The 21,030-nt window shown below is 43.9% G+C and overlaps 1 protein-coding gene across 5 annotated transcripts in view; it reads left to right on the top strand.

Moving 5' to 3' along the window:
* The window catches only part of dnpep (aspartyl aminopeptidase), a 109,004-nt gene that overhangs the window by 44,659 nt on the left and 43,315 nt on the right, over positions 1-21,030 (top strand). For 2 of the 5 annotated variants that reach the window (XM_087989360.1, XM_087989358.1), the window contains exon 2: positions 7,024-7,114. In XM_087989360.1, coding sequence (XP_087845486.1) covers positions 7,027-7,114 — 88 coding nt within the window. In that variant the 5' untranslated portion in view covers positions 7,024-7,026. Of the gene's footprint in view, positions 1-522; positions 669-1,228; positions 1,258-5,918; positions 5,928-7,023; positions 7,115-21,030 lie in introns of those variants that run through there. The other 3 variants (XM_087989359.1, XM_087989357.1, XM_087989361.1) reach the window with 3 other exon arrangements.

The raw sequence follows: 21,030 nt of genomic DNA, 5'->3' as shown, positions 1-21,030 counted from the left end.
TGATTTCTGTTGGAGATGGCCATTGCTGGAGGGTGTGTGATATAAATAATTATTGCCACCTATTAGCCCAGAGCTAGATGATGTGTGGGCATAGGCGATGTCCTAGTGGTATTATCATGAGATTATTAACCCAGAGACCCAGGTACTATTCTGGGGACCTGTGTTTGCATTCCACCCTGGCAGATGTTGGAATTTGAATTCAGTAATAATCTGGAAACGACCATGAAACCCCCGCTGATTGTCAGGAAATCCCATCTGGGTCACTAGTGTCCTTTAGGGCAGGGAACTGCCACCCGTACCTGCCTACAGGTCCACAGCAAAGTGATTGACTTTGAACTGCCCGATGGGCAATAAATGTTTATCCAGCCAGTGACATTCACATCATGAAGGAATAAAAAAGATATAATCCAGGATTTTCTGGATGCAGACTGCTTCGGTATCTGACGAGTTGTGAAATAGTGCTAGTTGTACCACTGTCCCTAAACATCCCAACTTTCTGACCTCATGACAGAGAGAAGGTCATTAACGAAACAGCTGACATTGATCAGGCCGAGGACACTATCCCGAGGAAGTCCTGTCAGGATGTCCTGGAGTTGAGATGATTGGCTTCCAACAGTTTAATGGTCCTGTTCCTGTGTTGTATCCACAACCACCTTCCTTTGTGCTAGGTATGGCTCCAAATAGCAGAGCGTTCCCTGATTCCCTTTGATTTGAGTTGAGTTTTGTTAGATCTTCTTGATGCTGTGTGATGTTCATTAGAAATAGGAACAGGAGTAGGCAGTTCAGTCCCTCGAGCCTGCTCCCCTCTTCAATAGGATCACGGCTGATCCAACGTTCCTCGTGTCTGCTTTCCTGCCCTTTTCCCCCATAACCCTTGATTTCCCAACTGATCAAGAATCTATCCATCTCAGCTTTAAATATATGCAAGCACTCATCCTGTTTCGCCTTTGCTTGTAAGACAGTCCCTCCGCGCCCAGGATAATTGTAACAAACCTTCTCTGAACTGCCTCCAGTGAAACAATATCTTCTTAAATAAGGGGTCTAAAACTGCTCACAGTTCTCTAGATGTGGTCTCCCCAGCACCATGTACAGTTGTAGTCAGACATCTCTACTTTTATACTCCAAAAGTGCTGTTGAGAATAGGAGTCAGTTAATAGAATCAAATCAGCGATTGATAGAAATTTGTTTGGCAGGTTTCTGTGAAATTGAGGCAACCGAATGCAGTGAAGATGCGCGATGTTCCTGATTGCATTGATGGTGAGGGCTCCACACCCCTGCCCCTCTCCCACTCCCCCCAGTTTCCATTTTGTCATTGTGACAGCTTTGCATTTGCATGGTATCTTAAGTGCGCTGAAATATCCTTGTGGGTCTGCACAAGGCCCTGATGAAGGGCTTTTGCCCGAAACGTCGATGTTCCTGCTCCTCGGAACCTGCTGTGCTTTTCCAGCACCACTCTAGTCTTGACTCCTTGAAATAAGAGTCGACATTCCATTGGCCTTCCTGCTGGCCCGGGTGCTAGCTTTCTGTGTTTCATTTACAAGTCCCTTTGTGTTCCAGCTTTCTGCTGTTTTTCTCCATTTAAATAATAGTCATTTCTTTTCTTTATTTTGGAATGGAGAGCAATGCCAAGGGTATTTGCTCCGACCTCCAACATTTTTATACATGCTTGTACAAAAGACCAAACAAAAATTCAGACTAAATAGTCATGAGATTAGATGCCCCAGATTATTACAAAAAAGCTACAACTGTAGGTTATGCAGGATGATTATTCAAAAAATCAGTACCTTAACTTATTGAAACTTCACTTGGAATTACAAATATTTACTATCACATAACTGATCAATTATCACTGATGAGTGTCCATCATTCTTTCAAAATATAGAAACCCTGTGAATTGAAAATCAGAAGAAAACGTCCACCCTACGAGGTTTTCTTTGGAAATTCAGGCACAATTTTGAAGGGATTTAGTCTCCCCTTGCAACATTTTAGGCATTCAACCATGAGAGGTTTCACACAATGTCTCCCTATATCAATTCACAATACTGTAGCAGACTAACTCTAGGCAAAGTTTCAGCTGTTCCTCAAATTACTTCACGATCATGTTAACAAAGTATCTGAATATCAGAGCACGCTAGTAGCTTCTGTACAATACACTCTGAGGTCCCCATCAAGCCACAATCAAGAGATTGGAGCACAAATCCAGGTTGGTACAAATTCCAGTGAAGTACTGTCAGGGGGATGACATCCTTCAGGTGAAAGGTTAAACCAAGGTGCCATCTGCCCTCGTGGATGGATTCGGCACTATTTCACCAAAACAGCAGTGCTAACCACGGCACCACCATGCAATTAGGGATTGTCAATAAAAATGTGGCCTAGCCAGTGATGCCCTCATCCTGTGAATGAATTTGTTAGAAGTCTCTGCATTTAGAATGTTCAGTCCTGTCGGAATTTTATATGTTTCAGTGAGAACCCCTCTCATTCTTCTAAACGCCAATGATTCACAGCTCTGTCCACCCAATCTCTGCTCTGCTCATACAACAAACCTGCCGTTCTAGACATCAGTCTGGTTATATCATTTCTTGAGTAAGGAGACCAAAACTGCACACAGTACTTCAGGTGTGATCTCACCAAGTGCGTGGACAGCTGCAGCAAGACTTCCCTGTTGCTGCGTTTCAACCCTTTTGGCAATGAAGGCCAACACACAGGAATAGGAAGGGTTTGGAGGGATACGGGCCGGGTGCTGGCTGGTGGGACTAGATTGGGTTGGAATATCTGGTCGGCATGGACGGGTTGGACCGAAGGGTCTGTTTCCATGCTGTACATCTGTATGATTCTATGCCAATGGCCTTCCTAACTGTTCGCCACTCCTGCTTGCTTGCTTTCGATGACTGGTGGACCAGGTCATCCAGGTCTCTCTGTACATGAACATTTCCCCCAGTCAACCATTTCAATAATACTCTGCCATTCTTTTTCCTCCTACAGAATTGGACTTTGCATTTATCTGCATTGTACTACATCTGCTGTGCATTTTCTCACTGACTCGACTTGTCTAACTTTCCCTGAAGCCTTTTTGCATTATTCTCATTACACACATGTAGCTTTGTGCTACCAGCAAAATTGAAAATATTAAACTTGATTTTCTCATCCAGATCATTGATGTATTTTGTTAGGGCGACACAGTGGCTCAGTGGTTAGGACTGCTGCGACACAGCACCAGGGACCCAGCTTCAATTCCATCCTCGGGCGACTGTCTGTGTTGAGTTTGAACCTTTTCCCCATGTCTGTGTGGGTTTCCTCCGGGTGCTCCGGTTTCCTCCCACAGCCTAAAGATGTGTAGGTTATATGGATTGGCCATGGGAAGTGCAGGGTTACAGGGATAGGATAAGGGGCAGGGTCTGGGTGGGATGCTCTTTGGAAGGCTGGTGTGGATTCTATGGGCGGAAAGGCTTGCTTCTACACTGTAGGGATTCTATAATGGTGAATATCTGTGGCCCAAGCTCAGTTAGCAGAATGGCTAATTTGCAATGCTGCAAGAGTTCAGTTCCCTTGGCTTGGGTTATCATGGAGCAATTCTTTGAAATTCCTGAGATATAGTGACCCTCAGGCTATACCATCACCGGTCATATCGCTCTAATGAGAGAACAGCCCTACGGTACCTTTACTCTTACCCATATTGCTAGTTACATTCTTAAAAAAAATTCCAGTAGGTTTCTCAAACACAATCTCCCTTTCATAAGTCCATGTTGACTTTGTGGAATCCAGATGGTATTTTTAAGTGACCTGCTATCACTTCCTTTATAAAGATTCCAGCATTTTCCCAACTATTGATGTTGGGTTCGCTGGTCAATAATTCCCTGCATTTTTTTCCCTTCCTTCCTCTTTTTAGGTGGAGTTATATTTATCACTCTCCAATCTGTCAGGATTGTTCCAGAATCTGCAGCAATTTGGAAGCTGGTAACCAATGCATCCCCTACTTCCATGGCCACCTCATTTAGCAGGCTAGGATGTAGATCATCAGGCAGTTTTGAATCTGTAGTCTGTCCTGGTTGTCCTGTTCGTCAGGCCCCGAGATTTATCAGATTTCAGCCCCATGAATTTCTCCAGCACAATTTGTTTTAGTAATATTAAATTCCTTCAATTTAGCACGGTGGCTCAGTGCTTAGCACTGCTGCCTCACAGCGCCAGGGTCCCAGGTTCGATTCCAGCCTCAGGCGACTGTATGGAGTTTGCACATTCTCCCCGTGTCTGCGTGGGTTTCCTCCCTGTGCTCCGGTTTCCTCCCACAACCCAAAGATGTGCAGGTCAGGTGAATTGGCCATGCTAAATTGCCCATAGTGTTCGGTGCATTAATCAGGGGTAAATAGAGGGTCTGGGTGGGTTAGTCTTCAGAGGGTCGGTGTGGACTTGTTGGGCCAAAGGGCCTGTTTCCTCACTGTCAGGAATCTAATCTAATCCTCTTTCCCAAAAGATGCTTCCCAGCATTTCAGAGAAACCTTCCGTGTCTTCTGTGAGTACAGAACAAAGTAATTGTTTAATTGCTCTGCCATTTCCTTGTCCCTCTACATTTGTATTCATTAATTTTTTTTTCACACATTAAGATAGACTGTTATAGTCTGCTTTTATGTTCCTGACAAGTTTACTGTCATACTCTGTTTTACCCCTCTTTATCAAACTTTTTTTTATGATTAAAAAAACTGTTCCTAGCCCTTAAGCCTGCTTCTTTGTCTACTACTTTTATATGACCCCTCTTTGCATTTATTTAGGACTATCCATAAGTAGTTAAGAATATAGTATTAAACAATATCCAAGATTACAATAGCCATCAATATTTATAGCGTAATGCTAAGAGGATGCCTCCCCTTATGGGACAGTCTGGGACAAGAGGGCGTCCTGTCAGAATAAAGGCTGATTTAAGACTGAGATGCAGAGGAGTATCTATAGATTAGATTAGATTAGATTCCCTACAGTGTGAAAACAGGCCCTTCGGCCCAACTAGTCCACACCGACCCTCCGAAGAGTAACCCACCCAGACCGATTCCCCCTAACTAATGCACCTAATTCTACGGGCAATGTAGCATGGCCAATTCACCCTAACCTGCACATCTTTGGACTGCTTGTCTGAGGATTCTGAGTCTTTGGAGCTTCTTGCTTTGGAGAGGTGTTGTGCCGAGTCCCTGTGCATATTTAAGGCTAAAGTTAGATTAGGGACGGCATGGTGGCTCAGTGGTTAGCTCTGCACGTTCTCCCTGTGTCTGCGTGACTTTCCACCGGGTACTCCAGTTTCCTCCGACAATCCAAAGATGTGCCGGTTAGGGTGGATTAGCCGTAGGAAATTGCCCACAGTGTTCAGGGAGGTGTAGATTAGGTGCATGAGTCAGGGTCAAACATAGAGGAATAGGAGAATGGCTCTGGGTGGGTTACTCTTCAAAGGGTCGGTGTGGACTTGCTGGGCCAAAGGGTCTGTTTCCTCACAGCAGGGATATTCTATCTTTCTCAATTCTTGATCATTCGGGAAATCATAGTGTTTGGGGGAAAGGGCAGAAAAGTGGGTGTGAGGAATGTTGGATCAGCCAGGATCCTATTGAAGGAGGGAGCAGGCTGGAGGGATTGAAGAGTCTTCTCCTGTTCTTACTCCTTATAGTCTGAAAGTAAGTTTGCTTCTCCTGATGGGAGAGAATACCTCTTGAGAGGCACAGTTAAAAATCACTCAACGCCAGGTTATAGTCCAATAGGTTTATTTGGAAGCACTAGCTTTCGGAGGGCTGCTCCTTCATCAGGAAAGGAAACTTTTGGGTGGAGGTGAAAGCTTTTAACGAAAGTAAAACCCTGGAGCTGGTTCTGCAGGTTTTTAAACTACTTTGTGTTGTTTTCATGTCAGGGTTGGGCCACTTCACTGATTGGGAGCAAATCCTGTGGTTGCTGTAAGGGTGAGTAATCTGGACTGGGTGTCGTAGACAGGGTAGGACTGGGGCAGTTTGAAATGAGAAAAGATAACAAAAGGCTTGTGTTTATTTAGCCCCTCGTGACTACCGGATTCAAACAATTAAGTGCTTTTGATGTAAGGGACAGTGTGTAAGCAAGCTCCCACAAACAACAATGTGATGAGAACTAAGTAAATACTTTGTGACGTTGACAAAGGGGATACATAGAAAATAGCAGCACAAGTGGACCATTTGGCCCATCAAGCTTGCTTTGCTGTTCAGCATGATCACGGCTGATCCACCATCTCAGTACTATCCTCCCACTGTCTTCCCATACGTAGAAACATGGAAAAAGAAAGTATTGACTAGGGCACAGAGAACTCCCCTTCTGTTCTGCGGAATAATACAGTGGGATCATGTCCATCCATCTGGGAGCACAGCTAGGACATTGGTTTAATGTCTCACCTGAAGACAGCACTTCCAACAATGTTAACACTCTGTCAGTACTTCACTGGAGTGTCAATCTTGCTTTTGTGCTCAGGTCCTGAAATTGCATTTGAACACTCAACCCTCTGAATCAGGTGAAAGTGCTACCAAAATCTCATCGCTACTGTGCCCACGTTTGATTGTGATTGAGTCCTGTTGGTAAAGAATACCTTGACACTTTGCATAAGGGCAGGGTTGAACCCGATAGTTAATGTCTGATTAACTGTGGGATTCCTTTCAGAAACTATGAAAGGCTTTTTACCACTTACGACATCCTGATCTACTCCCTGCTAACATCTGCGCCAAAGATAAGAATTCCAACTTGTTTGTGTGACCTTGCACAGGTTTAATACCTCTCCAGCCTTGCTGAAGCATTGATGTTGCTGTTGGAAGTGTGGTCTCCAGAACTGGACACAGTGCTTCGTTTACAGCAGACCAGTGACTTATAAAGATGGAGAATAAATTCTTCACTTTGTATGGTATGCTTCTATTTAAAAGGCCCAAAAAACCATAATTGATTAACCACTTGTTTCTGACCTGAATCCTGGACTGGTTTGGTGCTTGGGGTAGATATTAGCCAGCATCTGATTTAAAACATTTCCTCTTCATCACTCAGGCTATGGGCACGAAAGGTTTGAAAGACGCAATGCAGAACGCTGCCAAGGAGTTCCTCTCCTTTGTGGATAAAGGGGTGTCCCCCTACCATGGTAAGTCATCATTTCATTTGATTACTTGCAGATTATGGCATAGTCGTGAGGGAGATTTTCAATGACTGCTTCTGATTTACAGTAGTTCCAGTTTCATTCACCAATAAACATCCAGTGTTCTGATCCCAGCTGATGTTAATACGAAACAGGTCAGATTCCAGAATGAAATCTGGTTTCAAGGACCAAATTGGATGGTCAGTGTGGTCAAGTTGGGCCAAGCCGCCTGTTTCCACACTATAGGGATTCTAATTCTAATTCTGGTGTGTAATATTTACAATTGGTTACCATTGGTTAATCGCTAAACATTTTCACATGAGGCGGGAGGTGTTTAACAACAGAATTTTATTTCTCAAAAATAGAGAATACAAACCTGACACCACCAGCAAAACAATATTTAAATCTGTTTCCCAATACTATCTTCTTACAGCTGCTCAGTTCCAGAGAAATTTTCCTCCTCTTTTAACTCTCTCAACAGACTCGGTTTATTTTCCTTGGATTGCAGAGACCATTTTACCTTTCCAAGTCTCCTGGCATGAACCTCTATCTATTCTGATTTGGCTTGGAAACTTCATAGACTAAAAACCACTTCTGCTGTGGTGACTGGTTCCCCTGAACTAAATTAGATTGGATTCTCTACAGTGTAGAAACAGCCCTTTGGCCCAACCAGTCCATACCGACCCTCCAAAGAGTAACCCAACCAGACCCATTTCTCTCTGACTAATGCACCCAACACGATGGGCAATTTAGCATGGCCAGTTCATCTGACCTGCACATCTATGGACTGTGGGAGGAAACCGGAGCACCTGGAGGAAACCCACACAGACACGGGGAGAATGTGCAAACTCCACTCAGACAATCACCCGAGGTGGAATCGAACCTGGGACCCTGGTGCTGTGAGGCTGCAGTGCTAATCACTGAGCCACCGTGCTGCCCCTTGGTTATTCTGAATGCTTGATTATTCTGAACCGACTCCTTGATCCTTCTGTTCTGAACTCAAAACTTAGTATGTAAGTTAGCTCACTGAGCTGGAAGGTTTGTTTTCAGATGTTTCGTCGCCATGACTAGGTGACATCATCAGTGAGCATCTCCGGTGAACTAGAAACTGTCACTGATGATGTTACCTAACATGGTGACGAAACGTCTAAAAACAAGCCTTCCAGCTCAGCAAGCTAACTTGCATACTTAGCATCAAGCTGAGCTATAAATCTTCTCAAAACTTCAGGCCTTTGTTTACTCTGCCTGTCATAAACTCTAAATGCTTGCGTTGTAAGAGTTACAACTTACAGCCTGATCCACAAACTGAGCTATAAATCTTCTCCAGAATCACAGTCTAAATGTTTATTCCATTAACACTGCATGGGTCTGGTGGGTAGTTGATTGAACTCACATCTCTTAACAATGATATGTTTAAATCACTCTTCGAAATGGACTTTCTGAACTTTTTAAAATAACAAACACTTTCACAGGACAACCCAACATCTTATCTCTTTCTTTTTTTAAAAGTCCGAAATGATAATATATTGTTACGCACCAGCAATGTCCTCCAGAAATAGAGTCATAGAGATGTACAGCATGGAAACAGACCCTTCGGTCCAACCCGTCCATGCCGACCAGATATCCCAACCCAATCTAGTCCCACCTGCCAGCACCCGGCCCATATCCCTCCAAACCCTTCCTATTCATATACCCATCCAAATGCCTCTTAAATGTTGCAATTGTACCAGCCTCCACCACATCCTCTGGCAGCTCATTCCATACACGTACCACCCTCTGCATGAAAAAGTTGTCCTTTAGGTCCCTTTTATATCTTTCCCCTCTCACCCAAAACCTATGTCCTCTCATTCTAGATTCCCCCACCCCAGGGGGGTGTCTATTTATCCTATTCATGCCCCTCATAATTTTGTAAACCTCTATAAGGTCACCCCTCAGCCTCTGACGCTCCAGGGAAAACAGCCCCAGCCTGTTCTGCCTCTCCCTGTAGCTCAAATCCTCCAACTCTGGCAACATCCTTGTAATTCTTTTCTGAACCCTTACAAGTTTCACAACATCTTTCCGATAGGAAGGAGACCAGAATTGCATGCAATATTCCAACAGTGGCCTAACCAATGTCCTGTACAGCCGCAACATGACCTCCCAACTCCTGTACTCAATACTCTGACCAATAAAGGAAAGCATACCAAACACCTTCTTCACTATCCTATCTACTTGCGACTCCATTTTCAAGGAGCTATGAACCTGCACTCCCAAGGTCTCTTTGTTCAGCAACACTCCCTAGGACCTTACCATTAAGTGTATAAGTCCTGCTAAGATTTGCTTTCCCAAAATGCAGCACCTCGCATTTATCTGAATTAAACTCCATCTACCACTCCTCAGCACAATGGCTCATCTGGTCAAGATCCTGTTGTAATCTGAGGTAACCCTCTTTGCTGTCCATTATACTTCCAATTTTGGTGTCATCTGCAAACTTACTAACTGTACCTCTTATGCTCGCATCCAAATCATTTATATAAATGACAAAAGTAGAGGACCCAGCACCGATCCTTGTGGCACTCCACTGGTCACAGGCCTCCAGTCTGAAAAACAACCCTCCACCACCACCCTCTGTCTTCTACCTTTGAGCCAGTTCTGTATCCAAATGGCTAGTTCTCTCTGTATTCCATGAGATCTAACCTTGCTAACCAGTCTCCCATGGGGAACCTTGTCGAATGCCTTACTGAAGTCCATATAGATCACATCTACTGCTCTGCCCTCATCAATCTTGTTACACCTTCAAAAAACTCAATCAAGTTTGTGAGACATGATTTCCCACGCACAAAGCCATGTTGACTATCCCTAATCAGTCCTTGCTTTTCCAAACACATGTGCGTCCTGTCCCTCAGGATTCCTTCCAACAACTTGCCTACCACTGAGGTCAGGCTCACTGGTCTGTAGTTCCCTGGCTTGTCCTTACTGCCCTTCTTAAACAGTGGCACCACGTTTGCCAACATCCAGTCTTCTGGCACCTCACCTGTGACTATCCATGATACAAATATCTCAGCAAGAGGCCCAGCAATCACTTCTCGAGCTTCCCACAGAGTTCTCGGGTACACCTGATCAGGTCCTGGGGATTTATCCACCTTTAACCGTTTCAAGACATCCAGCACTTTCTCCTCTGTAATCTGGACATTTTGCAAGATGTCACCATCTATTTCCCTACAGTCTATATCTTCCATATCCTTTTCCACAGTAAATACTGATGCAAAATATTCATTTAGTATCTCACCCATTTTCTGTGGCTCCACACAAAGGTCGATCTTGCTGATCTTTGAGGGGCCCTATTCTCTCCGTAGTTACCCTTTTGTCCTTAATATATTTGTAAAAACCCTTTGGATTCTCCTTAATTCTGTTTGCCAAAGCTATCTCATGTCCCCTTTTTGCCCTCTTGATTTCCCTCTTAAGTATACTCCTACTTCCTTTATTCTCTTCTAAGGATTCACTCGATCTATCCTGTCTGTACCTGACATATGCTTCCTTTTTCTTAACCAAACCTCAATTTCTTTAGTCATCCAGCATTCCCTATACCTACCAGCCTTTCCTTTCACCCTGACAGGAATATACTTTCTCTGGATTCTTGTTATCCATTTCTGAAGGCTTCCCATTTTCCAGCCATCCCTTTACCTGCGAACATCTGCCTCCAAATAGCTTTCGAAAGTTCTTGCCTAATACCGTCAAAATTGGCATTTGTCCAATTTAGAACTTCATCTTTTAGATCTGGTCTATCCTTTTCCATCACTATTTTAAAACAAATAGAATTATGGTCGCTGGTCCCAAAGTGCTCCCCCACTGACACCTCAGTCACATGTCCTGCCCTTTCCCAAGAGTAGGTCAGTTTTGCACCTTCTCTCATAAGTACATCCACATACTGAATCAGAAAATTGTCTTGTACACACTTAACAAATTCCTCTCCAACTAAACCTTTAACACTATGGCAGTCCCAGTCTATATTTGGAAAGTTAAAATCCCCTACCATAACTACCCTATTATTCTTACACACAGCTGAGATCTCCTTACAAGTTTGTTTCTCAATTTCCCTCTGACTATTGGGGGGTCTATAATACAATCCCAATAAGGTGATCATCCCTTTCTTATTTCTCAGTTCCACCCAAATAACTTCCATGGATGTATTTCCGGGAATATCCTCCCTCAGCACAGCTGTAATGTTATCCCTTATCAAAAATGCCACTCCCCCTCCTCTCTTGCCTCCCTTTCTATCCTTCCTGTAGCATTTGTATCCTGGAACATTAACTGCCAGTCCTGCCCATCCCTGAGCCATGTTTCCATAATTGCTATGATATCCCAGTTCCATGTTCCTAACCACGCCCTGAGTTCCTCTGCCTTCCCTGTTAGGCCTTGCATTGAAATAAATGCAGTTTAATTTATTAGTCCTACCTTGTCCCTGCCTGCCCTGACTGTTTGACTCACTTCTGTTCTCAGCTGTACCCGTCTCAGATCGATCTCTTTCCTCACTATCTCCCGAGGTTCCACCCACCCCCACCTTACTAGTTTAAATCCTCCCAAGCAGTTCTAGCAAATCTCCCTGCCAGTACATTAATCGCCTTCCAAGTTAGGTGCAATCCGTCCTTCTTGTACAGGTCACTTCGACCACAAAAGAGATTCCAACGATCCAAAACTATGAATCCTTCTCCCATACACCAGCTCCTCTTCTCTAGAGTGCAGACATTACCTGTGATAAGTTCCTGGTTGATTGTAATGCGATTACAATGCTATCTAAGTTTGCACAGAGCAACTTCCCAAAAGGGCTAGGTGAAGCACCTGAACTGTAAACAATTTGCATGGGTTTGGGGAAAGGGTAGGGCCTGCTCTCTGAAATAGCCTCGCCAGTCACTCAGTTGCAGGGAAATTAGGAATGGGCAGCGCATACTTGTGCCAATTACACCCACATCCCGTAAAAGAATTAATAATTGAAAAATTCCATGGCAATAGTTAAACAAGTACAGGTTGTTCCTTCTGGTTTTAAACAGCATTCCACCTTCATTGTAAAGGTCATTGTGTTGTCAGCAAACATTCAGAATAAAGCTTTTCTTTTTCTTTTTCTTTCTGATGACAAGTTACACACAAAACAGTAATTATCTATCTTTCATGGACAATTAATATTCTTGGCATCTGACCTTCCCTCCTTTCAGATTGATGACATTTATAGTATATCCCTTTAGCCTTTCATGTAATAATTTCTCTTTCAATATTATGTTTAACGAGCATAGAGCCAAGAGGTATCTATGGTGCAATAACTTTAAGGTGACAGTACTAGAGTACTTCTGACAGGAGAACCACTATGTCAAGGCTTTTCACCTTGTACTCATCAGGACAAACGCGTGAATCCCAAATTTCAAACAATCGCAACAGGTTAAACTGCAGGACAAATTGTGCTGACTTGCCAAGTTTGGCAATGTGTCTCTCTACTAGATCCTTACCCCATACCATTCTGTCCTTCCCATACCATCACTATCATATAGGTAAAAACAATGACTGCAGATGCTGGAAACCAGATTCTGGATCAGTGGTGCTGGAAGAGCACAGCAATTCAGGCAGCATCCGAGGACAGGCACCATCAAAGTTTTACCTGCACATCCACTAATATCATCTATTGTATCCGTTGCTCCCGATGCGGTCTCCTCTACATTGGGGAGACTGGACGCCTCCTAGCAGAGCGCTTTAGGGAACATCTCCGAGACACCCGCACCAATCAACCAGCCACTGGACGATGTGGTTGATTGGTGCGGGTGTCTCGGAGATGTTCCCTAAAGCGCTCTGCTAGGAGGCGTCCAGTCTCCCCAATGTAGAGGAGACCGCATCGGGAGCAACGGATACAATAGATGATATTAGTGGATGTGCAGGTAAAACTTTGATGGTGCCTGTCCTCGGATGCTGCCTGAATTGCTGTGCTCTTCCAGCACCACTGATCCAGAATCTGGTTTCCAGCATCTGCAGTCATTGTTTTTACCTATATGATAGTGATGGTATGGGAAGGACAGAATGGTATGGGGTAAGGATCTAGTAGAGAGACACATTGCCAAACTTGGCAAGTCAGCACAATTTGTCCTGCAGTTTAACCTGTTGTGATTGTTTGAAATTTGGGATTCACGCGTTTGTCCTGATGAGTACAAGGTGAAAAGCCTTGACATAGTGGTTCTCCTGTCAGAAGTACTCTAGTACTGTCACCTTAAAGTTATTGCACCATAGATACCTCTTGGCTCTATGCTCGTTAAACGTAATATTGAAAGAGAAATTATTACATGAAAGGCTAAAGGGATATACTATAAATGTCATCAATCTGAAAGGAGGGAAGGTCAGATGCCAAGAATATTAATTGTCCATGAAAGATAGATAATTACTGTTTTGTGTGTAACTTGTCATCAGAAAGAAAAAGAAAAAGAAAAGCTGTATTCTGAATGTTTGCTGACAACACAATGACCTTTACAATGAAGGTGGAATGCTGTTTAAAACCAGAAGGAACAACCTGTACTTGTTTAACTATTGCCATGGAATTTTTTAATTATTAATTCTTCCTCGGATGCTGCCTGAATTGCTGTGCTCTTCCAGCACCACTGATCCAGAATCACTATCATATAACCCATCCTCCTTTCGAGCCCTCCTTATGCAAACCCAACCCCATTCCAGACTCTCCATTTCATAACCCCCACTTCTCATGCCATTCTGCAGCTCGCTCCCATTCCACTTGCTGTTGGTTCCACCCATTACATCCACTTGTAAAGTGCTTCACGTTTGCAATATCTTATATTCCTGGGGGATGATTAATTAGTGATATTAAAAGTTTATTGCAATGATTGGGTGCTGTGTATCCTGGCATCTCTCTCACAATAAATGTAACAGCTGCACATATTAAACCCTTAAACTGACCGATTGAAGTACCATATGTACTTGTGTGAAAGTTAGGTTTAGAGACCAAAGGTAAAAGGTAAGGCGGGGTTGGCTTTTTATATGGGTGCTATTTTTGAGACCAGTTCGAAGGAACTGCTGATAATGAATAGAGGAGATCCCCAGTGTTTGAACATCTGACTTAAAAAACATTTGTACTTCGAAGTACGACCCCATACAGGAGTGTAATTTCAAGGACCTGACATACAAATATTCCCCGTGCTTATGAATGGCTGCTTTACATTGTCCTGCATTTTATTCCAACTAATGCACTAATCGACATGCAGATGGACTCCATTTGTCTTCTGGGCAGGGTTTTTAACCAGCTGTAAAGGAAAAGTACTGCAGATTTGGAAATTCTGGAGAAAGTTAGCAGGTCGAAGGCGATCTCAGTTATCTGTAAGAATAATAGGGTGGTTATAGTCGGAGATTTTAAGTTTCCAAACATAGACTGGGACTGCCGTAGTGTCAAGGGCTTAGATGGAGAGGAATTTGTTACGGGTGTACAAGAAAATTTTCTGATTCAATATATGGATGTACCTGCTAGAGAAGGATCAAAACTTGACCTACTGTTGGGAAATAAGGCAGGGCAGGTGACTGAGGTGTCAGTGGGGGAGCACTTTGAGACCAGCGACCATAATTCTATTAGTTTTAAAATAGTGATGGAAAAGGATAGACCAGATTTAAAAGTTGAAGTTTTAAATTGAAGGAAGACCAATTTTGATGGTATTCGGCAAGAACTTTCCAAAGCTGACTGGGGCAGATAAAAGAACAACTGAAAAATGGGAAGCCTTCAGAAATGAGATAATGAGAATCCAGAGAAAGTATATTCCTGTCAGGGTGAAAGGAAAGGCTGGTAGGTATGGGGAATGCTGAATGATTAAAGAATTTGAGGGTTTGGTTAAGAAAAAGAAGGAAGCATATGTAAGGTATAGACAGGATAGATCGAGTGAATCCTGAGAAGAGTATTAAGGTAGTAGGAGTATACTTAAGAGGGAAATCAGGAGGGCAAAAAGGGGACATAAGATAGCTTTGGCAAATAGAGTTAAGGAGAGTCTAAAGGGTTTTTACAAATACATTAAGGACAAAAGGGTAACGAGAGAGACAATAGGGCCCCTCAAAGATCAGCAAGGCGGCCTTTGTGTGGAGCCACAGGAGATGGGGGCGATACTAAATGAATATTTTGCATCAGTATTTACTGTGGAAAAGGACATGGAAGATATAGGGAAATAGATGGTGACATCTTGAAAAATGTCCATATTACAGAGGAGGGGGTGCTGGATGTCTTGAAACACATAAACGTGGATAAATCCCCAGTACTTGATCAGGTGTACCCTAGAACTCTGTGGGAAGCTAGAGAAGTGATTGCTGGGCCTCTTGCTGAGACATTTGTATCATCGATAGTCACAGGTGAGGTGCCGGAAGACTGGATGTTGGCTAATGTGGTGCCACTGTTTAAGAAGGGTGGTAAAGACAAGCCAGGGAATTATAGACTGGTGAGCCTGACTTCAGTGATGGGCAAGTTGTTGGAGAGAATCCTGAGAGACAAGATAACATGTATTTGGAAAGGCAAGGACTGATTAGGGATAGTCAACATGGCTTTGTGCGTGGGAAATCATGTCTCACAAACTTGAGAATCAGAAAATTGTCTTGTACACACTTAACAAATTCCTCTCCATCTGAACCCTTAACACTATGGCAGTCCCAGTCTATGTTTGGAAAGTTAAAATCCCCTACCATAAATACCCTATTATTCTTACAGATAACCTAGATCTCCTTACAAATATGTTTCTCAATTTCCTTCTGACTATTAGGGGGTCTATAATACAATCCCAAGAGGCGATCATCCCTTTCTTATTTCTCTGTTTCACCCAAATAACTTCCCTGGATGTATTTCTGGGAATATCCTCGCTAAGTACAGCTGTAATGCTATCCCTTATCAAAAATACCACTCTCCCTCTTCCCCTGCCTGTCTTTCTATCCTTCCTGTAGCATTTGTGTCCTGGAACATTAATCTGCCAGTCCTGTCCATCCTTGAGCCATGTTTCTGTAATTGCTATGATATCCCAGTCCCATGTTCCTAACCATGCCCTGAGTTCCTCTGCCTTCCCTGTTAGGCCCCTTGCATTGAAATAAATGCAGTTTAATTTATCAGTCCTACCTGTTCTCTGCTTTGACCCTGCCTGCCCTGACTGTTTGACTCGCTCCTTTTCCCAACTGTACCAGTCTCAGATTGATCTCTTTCCTCACTATCTCTCTGGGTCCCACCCCACTACCTTACTAATTTAAATCCTTCTGAGCAGCTCTAGCAAATCTCCCTGCCAGTATATTAGTCCCCTTCCAATTTAGGTGCAATCCATCCATCTTGTACAGGTCACTTGTACCCCAAAAGAGCTTCCAATGATCCAAAAATGTGAATCCTTCTCCCTTACACCAGCTCCTCAGCCATGGATTCATCTGCGCTATCCTCCTATTCCTGCCCTCATAGCACCGAGTAATCCAGATATTACTACTCTTAAGGATCTGCTTTGTAAATTCCTGCGTAACTCTCTGTATTCTCCCTTCAGAATCTCAACCTTTTCCTTTCCTATGTCGTTGGTTCCAATGTGGACAATGACCTCCTGCTGGCCCCTCCCCCCCTTGAGAACATTCTGCACCCTCTCTGAGACATCCTTGATCCTGGTACCAGGGAAGCAACACACCATTCTGATTTTTCACTGCTGGCCACAGAAACGTCTATCTGTACCTTGAATTAGAGAGTCCCCTGACACAGTCGATCGCTTGGAACCTGACGTACCCCGTATTACATTAGAGCCAGTCTCAATGCCAGAAATGTGGCTGTTCGTGCTACGTTCCCCAATGAATCCATCACCCCCTACATTTTCCAAAACAGTATACTTGTTTGAAGTAGCCACAGAAGACTCCTGTACTACCTGCCTACCTCTCTTACCTTGCCTGGAGTTAACCCATCTATGTGACTATCTGTGACTGTTCCCCCTTCCTATAACTGCCATCCATCACATCCCCTTGCTTTTGAAAATACCTCATTGCCTCTAACTGTCTCACCCTGTGCTGCCTTTGTCTGTTCCTCTCCCTTTTAAAACTGCTGTTGTTTTGACTTTCTTTCTCTCCAAAAGTTCCAAAACAATGCAGCAGCATATAAAACAGTAATTTCTGCTCCTGCAATTCGAGGAAATCGCCTCCAAGACCTAAAATAACTCCAAAAAAAAGGAGCAGCCGTTACAGCCAGAAGTTTTTCCTGTCCTCCATCTTGAATTACCCAGAATCCTTTCAAGTTTCACACCATCCTTCCTATAGTAGGAAGACCAGAATTAATGCAGTATTTCCTGGGTAGATGTTGAAGTTCCCTCTTCTGGGAGAATCTAGAACCACGGCCATGGTTTAAAAATAAGCGATCATCCATTTAAGAGAAGAGGAAACGTTTTTTACTGTTGGGGTTTTGAGTCTTCGGGATTCCCTACCATAAAAGGCAATGGATGCAGACTCTTTATATATCTTGTCAGGCAGAGACAGATTCCTGATTAGCGATGGGATGAAAGATTACTGGGGATATGCAGGATAATAGAGTTGGGGTTCAGATTGGAATGACCTTGATCTAATTGAAAGGCAGATCAGGCCCAAAGGGTCATGTGGCCTATTCTCATTCCTTATTTGGCTGTTTGATTTGGTTGTCGCTGGCCATGGTACTGAATGTAGCTGTAAGGTATAATTCCAGCCTGTCTGATTCTGATAGCTTCAATGAGATCAGAGCAGTTGTAGCAATAATCCTTACACCATTCCTGCCAACCCTCCTTCCAAAACAAGCATGTGGCAAAAGTAAGGACATTTTTGCAGATGTTTCTCACGATCGTGTCCTAGACCCAGCCAGTTTGGAAAACGATCCTCCCTCAATCATGTCTTTACATGTAATGGCATTATTACCTCTGAAGCCCCCACTATTAACATCCTGGGGCATATTATTGACCAGGAAATGCTGGGGCTAACCCTATAAACACAGTAGCTACAAGTCCGTTAGAGGCTGGGAGTTCTGCAGTGACCAATTCACTTCCTGTCTCCCAAAGGTCTGTCAGTCATTCAAAAGGCATAAGTCAGGAGGGTGATGGAACACTCCCCACTTGCCTGGATGGGTGCAGCTCCAACAACACTCAAGAAGCTCAACACCATCCAGGATAAAGGCACCTGATTGGCACTATATCCACTACCTTCAATATTCACTTCATTCTCCACCAATGCACAGTGTTTACCATCTACAAGATGCATTGCAGCAACTCATGAAGGCTTTTTAAACAACACCTTCTGAACACAAGACAATTAGCATCTGGAAGGACAAAGGTTGCATATACATGGGAATACTAGCACCGACAAATTTTCCTCCAAGTCACACACCATCCTGAATTGGAATTATATTGTCGTTCCTTCACCATTGCTGAGTCAAAGTCCTGGAACTCCCTCCCTAACTGCACTATGAGTGTACCTACACGATATGGACTGAAGCACTTGATGGAATGCATCTTGTAGATGGTACACGTTGCTGCTACTGAGCGTCGGTGGAAGAAGTGCATGTTTGTGGATGTGGAATAAATCAGGTGGTGGTTTAGTCCTGAATGGTATCGAGCTCTCGAATGTTATTGGAGCTGAATTCATCTAGACAAATGAGGGGGGGTTCCATCATGCTTATCACACTTGGAATATTGTGTCCAGTTTGGGTCGCCCTACTATAGGAAAGATACAGAGGCTTTGGAGAGGGTGCAAAAGAAGGTTCACCAGGATGCTGCCTGGACTGGAGGGTTTGCCTTATGAAGAAAGGTTGAAAAAGCTCAGACTTTTCTCTCTGGAGAGAAGGAGGAAGAGAGGAGACCTGATCGAGCTGTACAAAATAATGAGAAGGATAGATAGAGTCAATAGCCAGAGACTTTTCCCCAGGGCAGGACTGACTGGTACGAGAAGTCATAGTTTGAAGATATTAGGAGGAAGGTATAAAGGAGGCGTCAGAGGCAGGTTCTTTACACAGAGAGTTGTGAATGTATGGAATGCGTTGCCAGCGGTGGTGGTGGAAGCAGAGTCATTACGGACATTTACGGACATGACTGCTGGACATGCACATGGATAGCAGTGAGTTGAGGGGTGTGTAGGTTAGGTTACTATATTATACATTAGGATTAAATCTCGGCACAACATCGTGGGCCAAAGGCCTGTTCTGTGCTGTACTTTTCTATGTTCTATACTGTCTGTTGTAAGTGTGAAAAATGTGGTGCTGAAAAAATGCAGCAGGCCAGGCAGCATCCGAGGAGCAGGAGAATCGACGTTTCGGGCATATGCCATTCTTCAGGAATGAGGCTGGTGAGGCAGGCGGGCTGAGATAAAAGGTAGGGGGGAGGGAATTTGGGGCAGGGGCGCTGGGAATATGATAGGTGGAAGGAGGTGAGGGTGAGGGTGATAGGCCGGAGAGGGGGTGGGGGCGGAGAGGTCGGGAAGAAGATTACAGGTCAAGAAGGCGGTGCTGAGTCTGAGGGTTGGGACTGAGATCAGGTGGGGGGAGGGGAAATGAGCAAGCTGGAGAAATCTACATTCATCCCTTGTGGTTGGAGGACAAGTGTGGTCAGGCTTTGGGGAGCCAGGTGTTGAGTTACTTGTTGCAGGATTATTAGCTTTTAATATGTTCTTGTAGCTAGGGCAGCACGGTGGCTCAGTGGTTAGCACTGCTACCTCACAGCGCCAGGGACCCAGGTTCAATTCCAGCCTCGAGCGACTGTCTGTGTGGATTTTGCACATTCTCCCTGGTCTACAGTGTAAGGTCTACAGTAAGAAGTCAATCTATCCCCCTGGGATGTGGCCATCAGTCTGAATTTTTATAACTTGTACCATCTGCATCCCAGCCGCTGTAAGTAAAATTCAACATCCTACCATTATTTTTTGTACCTGTTCATTAGCTTTTGACATTAGTCTAATGTCTGACATGAAACTTGCATGAGGGTGGGGTGGTGGGAAATAGACATAATAAAATGTTTGATCTGAAGCAGTGTCTGTAAAATGTGTGACTCGGTGATGGAAATTGCACATAACCACTTGTTGATAATGTTAGGACAGCAGTGCTGTGTACCCCTTCACCATCCCCTGTCAAAACCGCTGCCAAAACACTGCTTTTCACATTCATTGCTTGTCCTGTAAAATCCTATCCAGCTGGTGGAAAATGAAACGCATTGGGAGTCTGCTCAAAGGGCCATAGATCCCACTGAAGCTAAGAGGCTTCTTCAAAAGCCACTCATTGAGCTCCCCTTTTATGACTGATTGCTACTTTGGAGCCTGTACCTTTCAAATCACTCATCCACCTCAGAACGTTTTGAAGCTGTTGATTGTCGAGTTCAGATTGTGCAACAATGTTTTACAGACTGCTGCAATCTCTCCAAATATTTATTCCCCTTGATGAAGCTGATTAAAAGCTACGAGGATAATACCATGAGTCTATTGGGCCATTCAACATTTTTTTTTAAACCTAGTTCCCTCACCCTTCCCATTTTCAGCCCTGCCTTACAGGTGCTGTCCTTGTTCTGGTGAGGTTCCCAGCCATTTGAGTAATGGTCACCATTGTTGACATTTTGCGTTCACTCCAATGGTATGGGCATCACTAGCTCATTCCCCATGGCTTGCTGCCTTTTTAAACTATTGAATTCCATGTGGTGTATGGACACCCACAATGTCATGAGGGCCAGAGCTCAAGGTTTTTAACACGGTGACACTGAGATATCTCCAAATCAGATGGTGTGTGACTTGGAGGGGAACCTTCAGGTAGTGGTGTTTCCCAGGTATCTGCTGGCCTTGTCCTTCTAGATGGTGATAGTTGTGGGTTTGGAAGGTGTCTTCTAAGGTGCCTTGGTGATTTTCTGAAGCGCATTTTGTAAATTGTTCACTGAGCATCAGTAGTTGAGGGAGTGGATGTTTGTGGATGTGGTCTCAATCAC

This window comes from Chiloscyllium plagiosum, unplaced genomic scaffold (assembly GCF_037043375.1).
Source record: "Chiloscyllium plagiosum isolate Xiang-an unplaced genomic scaffold, Cpla_swu_hap1 HiC_scaffold_7, whole genome shotgun sequence".
NCBI classification, from domain to species: domain Eukaryota; kingdom Metazoa; phylum Chordata; class Chondrichthyes; order Orectolobiformes; family Hemiscylliidae; genus Chiloscyllium; species Chiloscyllium plagiosum.
The sequence above is the reverse complement of the archived record's forward strand: the minus strand, read 5'-3'. Positions and strand labels throughout refer to the sequence as shown.